The 11,333-nt window shown below is 42.8% G+C and overlaps 2 protein-coding genes across 5 annotated transcripts; both read left to right on the forward strand.

The window, feature by feature from the left end:
• Positions 1-8: 8 nt before the first annotated feature.
• LOC130523355 (RNA-binding protein 4.1-like) lies at positions 9-4,987 on the forward strand. 4 transcript variants are annotated; one of them, XM_057028597.1, is made up of 4 exons: positions 287-1,247; positions 2,297-2,726; positions 3,069-3,812; positions 4,024-4,987. In XM_057028597.1, the coding sequence occupies exons 2-3, from the start codon at positions 2,315-2,317 to the stop codon at positions 3,794-3,796; spliced, it is 1,140 nt and encodes a 379-aa protein (XP_056884577.1). In that variant the 5' UTR covers positions 287-1,247; positions 2,297-2,314; the 3' UTR covers positions 3,797-3,812; positions 4,024-4,987. The 4 variants fall into 4 exon arrangements, with proteins under 4 accessions (XP_056884575.1, XP_056884576.1, XP_056884577.1 ...); XM_057028595.1 differs by lacking the exon at positions 287-1,247 and adding an exon at positions 9-163 and having other exon boundaries at positions 3,069-4,987; XM_057028596.1 differs by lacking the exon at positions 287-1,247 and adding an exon at positions 246-268 and having other exon boundaries at positions 3,069-4,987.
• Positions 4,988-5,987: 1,000 nt separating this feature from the next.
• rbm4.1 (RNA binding motif protein 4.1) lies at positions 5,988-10,297 on the forward strand. The gene is made up of 3 exons (XM_057028591.1): positions 5,988-6,139; positions 7,443-7,866; positions 8,666-10,297. The coding sequence occupies exons 2-3, from the start codon at positions 7,461-7,463 to the stop codon at positions 9,508-9,510; spliced, it is 1,251 nt and encodes a 416-aa protein (XP_056884571.1). The 5' UTR covers positions 5,988-6,139; positions 7,443-7,460; the 3' UTR covers positions 9,511-10,297.
• The last annotated feature ends 1,036 nt before the right edge of the window (positions 10,298-11,333 follow it).

The following is an 11,333-nucleotide window of genomic DNA, read 5'->3' on the forward strand; positions in this document are numbered from 1 at the left end:
TTTGGACGAGCTGCAGTACTTGTGCTGCGACGGTAGGGGGCGGTAATCACGCGTGTGAGCGGCGATAAAGCCAAACGAAGAAGAAGCAGCAGCAGCATCCCGAGTGCAGCAGCGCCATTTCGCTTTCATTCAGTGATATCGAGGCCTTAATATTGTGGCACAGGTTGGTTTAAGCTTTTCTCTTTACGATAGTATGAAATTCGATTTCACGAGTTGATAATTTAGTCCCCCCGACATAATAAAGATTGAAAGTGGTGGGCAATCGTATGTAAGTAATGTGTACCCAACGGAGGTGCGAGTTTCGATCTTCTGTATTTACCCCAGACAACAGACAAACATGGAGGCATTGCGCACTATAAACTATTGATGTTACTGCCATTGTTTTGATCTTTGGTAGCTGAATTCGGCTCTAACATGTTACCTTAACCTTACAAAGCACGTGAACACGTGGTTAATGGTGGAGAGCTTTTTAGGTATTAAGATAGCACAATTTGTTACCTGGTGTTGGGCTCACCAGGTAAGTTTACAAATACAGCTGAGTGCTTTTGCAAAAATAATGTGTATATGCGTCGACTAATGTGTAAAGAGGATTGTGCTAATTGAATGAAATGTGAAGTTTGACATGCATCGCCCGGATCCCTCCGTTACGGTATTAACCGGTGGACGCCAGATCGACTCGCTCTGCCAGATCGGGTCGGGGGTCCTGCGCTTGCCGATGACGTCACGTTTGTTTCCTTTACTTAAAAAAAACAACATATTTAAGCTTCCTTAGTATTAAAAATGCTTCGACGCCTTGGAATGTGCATGATGGCGGCTGTTTACGATGTAAAGTGTGACACAAGGAAAAGTGCAGTTTTTTATAACAAGACCTCAACAGTTCAACCCAGTTCAATTGTATCGTGTGCCATCGTAAAACTATCTGCCAGTAAAGAATTCCAATTTTGTCACCAGAGTGGGGGGAAAAGGCCATCTAAAATTACAAATTGTATAATCAAATTACAATATCATTCAAAGTTTTGCTTTGATCAAGGGAATGAAAGGGAAAACGACTTGTCTTGTGCCTACAAAACTATATATATATATATATATATATATATACTTTGGCAGCAGAATTGTATTTTCTTTCTAATGATCCTCCTTTGCTTCTTTGCGTTGCCTGTTTCCGAGGTTAAAGGGTCACTTCCAGTCATACCTGCTGTCATCTGGAAGCACAGGACACTGGGCCGATCTGGTTCCAACACCCCCCGGTGGGGTTGTTTCTCATTTCTAAATGAGAATGGCTTTTCATGAGACATCACCATGACATTTCACTGGATTGATTAGTACTTCAACATATTTAATACAGTATAATTGGTCAAATTTCCATCCCATCTCCATCAATTATGAGTGGACCAGTCTGTCTAAGAGCAGACTGTGATGACAGGCTTTTGTATCCGAGCTTTGTATTTTTTGTTTCTCTGATGTGCCACGCACACATGCCTCTTGTTACCGAGCAGATTGCATTGCTCCTTTCAAAAGTGGACAACTGGGTCTGCTCCTACTGGTTAGAAATCTTTAACTCTGTGGTTTTAGGTTTTTGTTTCAAGGGAAACACCGCAATGGCTCTAGTCCATTCACTAAGCAGTTTTAAACTAGGACCTTTTGGAGTGGGTGTGGGTCCTCACATATAAAGCCTTTTTTCCCCCTTTGTCCGCACTTTGAATTTGCAGACAAAGGAGTAGCTTGACAGCAGATGTTTGGCATCCACAGATATGGTTTTAGAACAAAGCCGTCTGTTGTCAGCTCAAAATGTTTACATTTGTAATATTCTAATCAATATTGACAACGTGACTTTCCAGTTTACTGAATGGGCTAAAACCAGTGACTGGTGAAATTGGCAGAGTTTACCGTGGTTTAGCATGTGATGGTTGGTACTTATCATCTCAGGTATTGTGCTCTTTAATACAATTTGTACTTGAGGCATGACAATGTAGCATGAATTTTAGCTTTTTTGTTAGGTTTCAAATGTGTTCATTCATTCTATTGTAAGGCTGCAATACAACAAATCAAAGAAACCAGATTTGTGTATCTTTACTTTTCAAAAAAAATATATTTTCATGTACAGTTTGTCTTATACATTAAAAATACACAATGTACAGGTTATGTGTTAATCACTTAGATGTTGATCATTTGTCTCATGTCTCTTTAATAGAAAAACTGAATATCTGCTAGGATCAGTTTATTATAAATAGATGGTCATTTTTAATCCTTTTAACCCTTAATATTTCTGTTGATCATTTTTTCCCCTGTCTTTTAGGATACACAGACCATCACCATGGTGAAAATTTTTATCGGCAACCTCACCTGCACCGCGACGCCTCAGGAGCTGCGGGAGTTGTTTGAGAAGTATGGAAAAGTCACAGAATGCGACATTGTGAAAAACTATGGCTTCGTCCACATGAGCAACGTGTCTGAAGCGGAGGAGGCCATTAAGAACCTTAACCAGCACCAGCTCCACGGCTGGCGCATGAACGTAGAGCTCAGCAAAGGGAGGCCCAAATCCACCACCAAGCTGCACGTCAGCAATCTCGGGGAAGGCGTCACCAGCGACGTCCTGCGGGCCAGGTTCCAAGAGTTCGGCCAGGTAGTGGAGTGCGACATTGTGAAGGACTACGCCTTTGTTCACATGGAGCGGATGGAGGACGCCATGGAGGCTATTGAAAAGATGGACAACACCGCCTTTAAAGGTGAACCCTTGGGGTGGTTTGAGCCAGTTGTGTTTGTCTTTGGATACACATTTGGATTATTTCATTGTAATGCTCTGTTGACCTGATCTTCTTGCTGGTGTCTCTTTCCCACTTTTAAATGGAGAGGACGCAATGTCTTGTAAAGTCAGGGACAGTCCAACTCCAGTCCAACTGGACTTAACTCACCTGCACCTGGCATAGTGGGTCATTTTGCTTAGTTCAGTTATTGTCAGTTGCATTAAATGCGCTCAATATTTCTGAGGTCAGGTGGAGGCTTATCGCGTAAAGGGGGAAAACACAACGGGACGTGGTCTTTATGCGTGTCCTCTTTCTCTTTAAAAGGCAAGCTGATGAGCGTACAGCTGTCCACCAGTCGGCTCCGCACCGCTCCGGGAATGGGAAGTCACACTGGCTGCTATGTCTGCGGAAAGCACGGCCACTGGTCGAAAGACTGTCCGGTCGGTCGGAACAGTGGCGACGGCGCGAGAAGCCGCAGCGGTCGGGTCCCGTCGCGCGGCCCCCCGGCGTTCGACAGGGGAAACTATGGGATGGCCCCGCCTATGGGAGCTGAATATATGGGCTCCGAGTACAATCGCCTTGGTTACGTCGGTGGGTTTCCGCCTCCCCCTCACAGGTCCGGCGTCTACACCTCGGAGCTTGGGGGAAGGTACCCCAGAGCAGCGCCGTGCCCTCCTCAGAGATCGGCGGTTTATGACCGGGATCAGCTCTACGGCGGCGTTGACTGTTATGAGAAATACAGGGCCGGCCCTTACGGCTCCAGCTACTTCGAAGAGCGTCACATGTCCTACGTGCCGCCTCCGCCGCCCCCTCCCCCGACCCTGTCAAAGATCCCCACCATCATAAACCCTTTCAAACGTCAGCATCTACCTCCAACGTCATCCGCCGGCGCGTATTTCGCCCGAGACCGCAGCCCCGTCCGAGCGGCGCCGGTTTCCACGGCGGATTACACCTGCGAGCGAACGCGCCTGTCGCCCGTGACGGCCTCCAGCAGCTCCTACGTTGCCCCTCAGCCCAAAGATCATTACGCGTCACGCTATTCAACCTATTAAAAGCCGTGGTGCCAAGGTGAGAAAGAAAGAATGAGTTTACTTTAATCTCTGAAGGGACATTTAAAATAACTTCATATACAATAACTGCAATAACTTCACCGGTGTGCGGGGCACGACACGACGATCTCCAAATTCATTGTAACTATTTTCTATTCTCTTCAAGCTGTGGTTGGGGGCAAAGGGCGGGGGGCCTGATTCTAAAAAGGAAATAATCTGCTCTTTTTTAGGTAACTGCAGGACCTCTGCTGTCCTTTCTTCAAGCTCCATAATTCCTCGATGCCTCCATCTTGTGCTGCAAAGAATACGATATGTCAAAATATAAAGACTCTTGGCATTTTTGAGGCACCAGACATCTTAATTGCTTGCAAATGGGTGGTTTTTTTTGCATACATATAACCTCTTTGAATGGCTGATTGGCAAACTGTTGTTATATATTTTGAAACCAGTTATGTTTTGTCTCTTCAGTATTTTCTAGTTCATTTTCCCCCCATTTCTTTTTTTTTTTTTAAGACCTGTGTATCACTCTCTGATGTTAAATACAGCGAAGATGACTTGTTTCTGTGTGTTATTTGTAGAGTTAGCATCTTGTTTTAATCAAATCATTTGTATTACCTGAGCTGTGTTTGTGTATTAATACACAGTTTAGCTTCAGGACACGTCTGCTGTGATCTGTAAATTTCGATCAATTACATGTGCACCTCTGACTTTAGGTGTTTGTTACAACGGATAAACAGTCGTTTTGTCCAAACCGGTCTTTGACGACAGCACACTGTTGCACCAAATCGGCATATCCACTCAAACGAATACATCATTCCACATCCGAACAGTGCCATCTATCTATGGATTTGGACATTCCGGAGTATTATATTATATATTATATTTACGCAGTCCTTATTCATTTGGTAGTTTTAAAGGATTTTTCCACAGCAAGCAGCAGGTTTGTCCAAATGGATGTCCAGCGTCTTGGAGCAAAAGTGCAAGGATGTCTTTAAATCTTGAGCTGCTGCTCTTCGTTTCACGAGGCAGTTGTTCCTCTGGAATCGACCCCTCATACACACACACACACACACACACACACACACACACATGGGTGGGTTTATATTACTCAGACTGCCTACACAAGAAAAAGCATACTTTTGTTTTTCAAGAAACCCACATAAACTCATTTTTAATAAACCCAAAATAACCTCACATTGCTTGACATTTTTTATGCAATGGACAGGGTGCAAAGAAACAGGACTTCTGTGTATAATAGTCAATCTACACAGTTTCAACTCAAACCTATAGTTTTGCATAATTTGAGAAGACCTTTGCAAAAATGCTGAGGTACAGCTACAATGAGATGGGAGACACCACAGAACAATGCAACACTTTGTTGTGTGTACACCATCCTGTATAAATAAAAAAAAACAACTAACAATATCATTCTGTGGTTAAGTCATTCAACGCTAAGCAGTGCAAAATGCTGAAGACATGCCGATATTTTGCTTTTAGACGCCTCGAGGTTCCCGCCAAGGGAGCTTCCTATAGCAAACGGGAGCTGTGCCGCTCCAAAATAAGGAATTTCTGTTAACAGAATAACAAATAACAGTCAGAATTATCCTACATCACAGCACTGATTTCAAAATGTTTGAGAATATATGCTGTATGCTCTTGCTGCCCCCCCCTTCCCCAAATGGTCCAGCTGGAGCCTCCCAATGGTTTATAGTGTTGTCTGCTGGGTAGGCATTTGGGCAGAGAGAGATTGGAGAGGCTAGTCAGGAGGGTTGGCTCTGTCCTGGGCTACTCCTAGAGGAGGTGGGCAACAGGAGGATGCTGGTTAAGCTAACAGCTATGCTGGACAGACCCTCCTACCCCCTCCAGGGCAGTCTGACAGCATTGGGCAGCTGTTGCACCCACCCTGCAAAAAGCAGTACTGCTGCTTATTCCTGCCTGGTGCTATTAGACTATTAAATCAATAAAAAAATGTGCCAGCGTGTGGTGATTCTATCCCTTTATGCTTCTGTAAACTGCAAAATCGTGTGTCTTACAGTGTGGCTTGAAAGGGTGCAGCATGGTGGTGATTATTCTTTCTACCTTTCATTTTCCTTCAGTTGGTTAAGAATTATAAATATTGTATGGGAAACCAAATGTTACACGGATAATCTTGAAAAGACGCTGAAATTAACGTGGTATGTTGGGTTATTGTTGCAAGAAGAATCCTATTTTGTTGGCCACGTGTGCGGGCGCCCCCTGCTGGTCGGCAGGAGACATGTCGAAGCGGAACCGGAAGCTCCGTCTACTTTGTCTTTCGATAGGCGTCATTTTATCGACGAGGGTCAAGACACACTGAGCCTTAGAAAGGTAAAAGTTCAGATATCTCACAATGAACGCTAGCGGAATCGTGTTTTCACGACAAATGCTACCAAGCTATTCATTTTTAATACTTAGCGCAAAGTCTAATGTTTTATTCTTTTTTGGAAATGTCCCCAGGCATGCTAAGCTAACCTTCGGACTTTTCGATGTACATTGTACATCGGATTAATCTCAATAATACAGCAAAAACGTCGACTAATGTGCAGAGTTTCAGTCGAGACGGCTATTCATCATTCGATAAATGGAACAGTTTTTACAATGAGGGTAGCGTGGCGAACATTGCTTCATGTGAAGCTATCATAGCTAGCTGCTAGCCTAAGTGAGCTTTACAACGACGATGCATGGCGAATTCCGTTTTGAGAAATGAAAGAAATCTGTATTTGGCACCTATAGGCGTGTTTGTAAAGCATCAACTTGGGTATACATTAATTACATTAATGTATATCTTTCCAAGTGGGAGTCGTTGGTCAGCTACAATTAACAAGAAATAATCCTATAAAATACTGTCAGTCCAGGGACTTCGCTATTCAATGATGGGTTTGGGTCTCTGATAGATTCGGGTTCTATTTAATTACATATAACGTAGATTTACAACATAGTGTCGAGTAGCAGTGTTACAGTATACGCGACAGCCGGCATGTAAATTTGAGAACGGTTATTTTGCAGATCTTCAAACCCAGCAATCTATTGTGCAACATAGTGAAAATAACATTTCTCATATCTTAAATAAAAACAGTGGAACAGGCTGTTTTCTATAGTGCAACATAGTGAAAATGCACAATTGCTCACTTCTTCAAAAACCAAATAAAGTGTTTGGATAGCAAAGAGCACATACAGGACATCGCTTGGACAAAGAAAAACCCTACGAGTCAACCATAAAATAACTCCCTTTAACAGGCTATAAATTAGGCTATATAACCATTTTTCTGCATACTTTATGCTGCCAACAAAGTACTTTTGATCATCCTGGTCAAAAGGATTAAAATTTCGAATACAACTTGGAAAAGCGACAACCATAAATGATGTTCTTTGGCGAACCAATCGCGGTCAAGATGATACAATACCTACGCGAACCCCCCTAAAACACACATGTGGAAAACTGGCTGCGAGGCAGATATGATGACGTCATCAACAAGCTTTACAGCGATTTATTACGTCTACTTTGTATACATGCACCTCTGGCCTCTTGGAATGTATTCCAAATGGCTCCATGTGGCAGTTGTAGGTTTGAAGCCAATCAAAAAATATATGGATGTTTTAAATTAATTCTGTTTTTTTCCCCCACCTTTAGCAACATTGACACTCCATCATGGTGAAAATATTCATCGGAAACTTGGCATCAGAGACGACATCAGATGAGATTCGCTCTCTCTTCTCCCAGTATGGCAAGATTGCCGAGTGCACCATTGTCAAGAACTTCGGTTTTGTGCACATGGATGACAAAGCCGAGGCGGATGAAGCCATCCGCAACCTCCACCAGTACGAGCTGAACGGCCAGCCCATGAACGTAGAGTTAAGCCGCGGCAAATCGAGAGGTTCCACTAAGCTGCACGTTGGCAATATTGCCTGTACCAATCAGGAGTTGAGGGCAAAGTTTGAAGAGTTTGGCGCCGTGCTGGAGTGCGACATAGTAAAAAACTATGCTTTTGTTCACATGGAGCGAATGGAAGATGCCATGGATGCCATTAATCAGTTAGACAACACAGCTTTTAAAGGTGAACTCTTGTGCTGTGCTTCATGAATTTTAACAGAATTTTCATCTATAAATAGTGTTTGTTTTTATTGTGAACTGAATGATGGCCATATTTTGGGTAAGTAGGAATTGATGATTCGTTCAAGGCCTAGCTGAGGGCCAACTGGACTGTTGGAAGAAACTGGAAGATGCTTCCTCACAGTTCCTTTCAACAGTCCAGTTGACTCAGATAGACCTTGAAGAACCACTATGGCCCGGATGAATGGGAACCTTCACGTTTGAGAGATGGTTTGATTTTAATCTGAAAAACCATCAACAGTCGCCACATTTTAAAGCTGGTATCCGTAATAGTATTTGGTGTCACACATCTACGATTGTGTTTGACGCATCACGAGACATTTTACATACAATTAACTAGAGACTGAGCAGATCCACAGTCACACAACCGAAACTCAACCACGTAGACTCGGGTCCTGCTTGGGTTTACTTGTGTGCATTTTTGTATGTTTATTAACGCGGACATACATTTTGGACACAGATGCTAGTGCACTGATTGTTTTTTCGCACGGTCAATCCTTTGGCTTTCTCGCTTAGCACTTAATCCCAGTATAAACGGCTCTTATCTTTACATTATTTTACTTAGATTTCTTCACCGATTGGACAAAACGATGCATGGAAAGTTTACGGATTTCAGCTTTAATGTTTGCTTATTTCAAGCCCAAGTCTTGTTACTCTTTTGGAGCATAATACAGATTGGTGGATTACGTGACAAAATTCATCATGTGAATGATTAAGTCCTTATCCGGTTTTTTCTTTTTAAGGCAAACTGATGAGCGTGAAGCTTTCGACTAGCCGTCTGCGTACTGCGCCGGGAATGGGAAACCGATCGGGTTGTTATCGTTGTGGGCAAGAAGGCCACTGGTCCAAAGAATGCCCCCTAGACCAAAATGGCCACCCCCGAAACGGCTCAGAGCCAAACCCCGATGGCTACGATACTCCGAAATACGCCGGGCGTGGCAAAGGTTATCATCACGACTTCAGTGGCGATCCGGATCACGGTGGCGGCTACGCTGCAGTTCATGGTTTTTCCAGGGGTTCCGGTCACAGCAGCATGACAGGGTACAGAAGGGGCGCAGGCTATGAGAGCGCAGTGAAATACGGGATGCATCCAGGTTACAGCATAAGCGCCATCGGGGATCATAGCGTGGCTCGGATGTACGGCAGCGAGGCAGTGTACAGAAACGATGGCTCGGTCTGCGGCGCGGTACCATCCTTCCCGGTGCGACGGTTTCCTTACGACGAGAGGGATCCATACGGGGTCGTGGATTACTACGAGAAGTACAGGGCGAATACCTACGGAGGCAGTTATTTTGAAGAAAATCGCGCCGTGCCCGTGCCTGCTCCATCAGCATCCACCAACATACCTTTAATAAGAGAACGGGCGCCACCCTCGAGTATTGATCCATACGAGTGTCCCATTCCTCCTCCACCAACCACAGTCAGCTCATATTATATACGCGACCGAAGTCCGATTCGGAGAATCCCTGTAGCAGAAGGCTATTCATATGAGCATTCGCGCATTTCTCCTGTGCCCGCCGTCCCAAGAAGTTCTACCTTTGAGCATCCACGGGACCCTGCCACAGAGCAGGCACACTATACTTACTAATCTTTATTTTACCCAGTTAGATGTCTCATGCAGTGGAAAGAGTAGTATTTGTATCATAGAAACTTGTTTTTGGTAATGTTAAAGGCAGACATCAGCTTTCATATGAATAAATGGGTAAGTGACTGCAAAATAGTAGGTTTCAGTGTTCATGTTGTCCCTGCAAAAAAAAAAACAACCTTTAAAGGCAGTAAAATTTTCATGAAAACATCTTTTAATTTTCCAGTTACATTTTAGTAATCCTGCAGATCAAAGATGACAGCCTCCATGGGGCAGTGCAGACACTCTTGACTCAATGTCTGCCCATCATGTAAAAACATAATTGTTCTCCAAGTGAAGTCAGATTATGCACTACTTCAGCTTGAAACATGTTTTATTGCATGGTGCATGCTTTAAAGGTTAGTCTTAAAGTGATTACATGTCATACATTTAGTAGCTGCTTCCAGCATAATACTGTTTATTTTTATGTAATTGCATTTGTTCAGTTTTGCAAAATATCTGCAGTGGCAAAACTAGTTTAAATCTTCTATACTTTCTCACATTGTTATATAAACATGGCAACATAGCACATGATCACAATGAAAAAAACAACAAAAAAACATCTGATGTTTGGTTTGTCAGAATTGGCAAAGATTTGTTTTCTGTGTGTCAGGTAGGTCATTTATTTTGATAAAGGGTAATAACTAATGTAAAATCTATAGCTTCACACCTTGAGCAAATTGTTTCCTGTGTACCTGATTGTGATTTCTTTATTTCTAATTGGTTCAAAATTAAATTCTGTCTGAAAACAGATTGTTTCTTTTTTAATCAATTGTGGGGTAAAAAGGAAAAGAACAAATATCCAAAATTCAAAGTTGCTACTTGCAAAACTAGGGAAAAGAAGATAGAGGACAGACCGCTCATTTTCCCACATTGTGACACACCTGTAGTATAGTATACGCGGGTAAATAGACACAATACAAGGTTACAAAACTCAGGTTGCTTTACGGTCAAACTCACTTAACTTTTGACCTTTAAGGTAAAAGTCCCTTTGGAAAGAGAAACATCACCTAAATTTATTGCATTTAATCAGAACACAGCTTTTAAAGGTGAACATGTGTGCTCTGCCTCATGAATTTTAACAGAATTTTCAATTAATGGTGTGTTTTTATTGTAAACTGGATTATGGCCACGTTTGAAGTGGGAATAGATGATTAGTTCAAGGTCTAGCTGAGGGCCTATTTTAGGTTGTAGGAAGAAACTAGAAGATGATTCAGTGTTTCAACAACCTCTCTCAGCGAGACCTTGAAGAACCAAGCATCAAATTTACCATCATCATGTTGCTTTGTGAGCAAAGCCACATTACTCTAACCTTTTGGATGATCAAAGGTCAAAGCTCCTTTTGTATCTGGAACATCGCCAGAATTGAATCGCATTTTCTTTGGCCACCTGGGGACTTTTTCTGAGTTTAACTACAAATACGTTGATAACTTTAGTTATTAGTGATACGTCATGTCGATGAACGGCAACAAACGCCAGCTGTAACGTAACCTCCTTGGTAGTTAGAAACACCATTAAGACTAGTTTGAGCTTGCTAACACTCGATCATTAGTATATCAGATCTATAAGCAGAATTACTTTCTTTTCGAAAACGTTGCCTTTTGATTGAAATCCGAGTTTAGTTTCAATATTTTTATTTGGTGCTGCGGCGTGAAATTTAACTCCAGTGCGTGAGGTCCGCCTTGTTTGCACGATTAAAACGAATTAAATTCGCTTTTAATCGATTCAGAACGCGGAAGTGATCGCGACCAATGAGAAGACTCAACTAATAGAATTCCTCTATTCGG

The sequence above is a fragment of the Takifugu flavidus genome, chromosome 3, assembly GCF_003711565.1.
Source record: "Takifugu flavidus isolate HTHZ2018 chromosome 3, ASM371156v2, whole genome shotgun sequence".
In the NCBI taxonomy this organism is placed as follows: Eukaryota; Metazoa; Chordata; class Actinopteri; order Tetraodontiformes; family Tetraodontidae; genus Takifugu; species Takifugu flavidus.

Coding starts and splice junctions, on each gene's coding strand:
- rbm4.1 (XM_057028591.1), top strand. CDS start 7,461: ATGGTGAAAATATTCATCGGAAACTTGGCATCAGAGACGACATCAGAT. Junction 7,867..8,665: donor AGACAACACAGCTTTTAAAG/GTGAACTCTTGT, acceptor TTTCTTTTTAAG/GCAAACTGATGAGCGTGAAG.
- LOC130523355 (XM_057028595.1), top strand. CDS start 2,315: ATGGTGAAAATTTTTATCGGCAACCTCACCTGCACCGCGACGCCTCAG. Junction 2,727..3,068: donor GGACAACACCGCCTTTAAAG/GTGAACCCTTGG, acceptor TCTCTTTAAAAG/GCAAGCTGATGAGCGTACAG.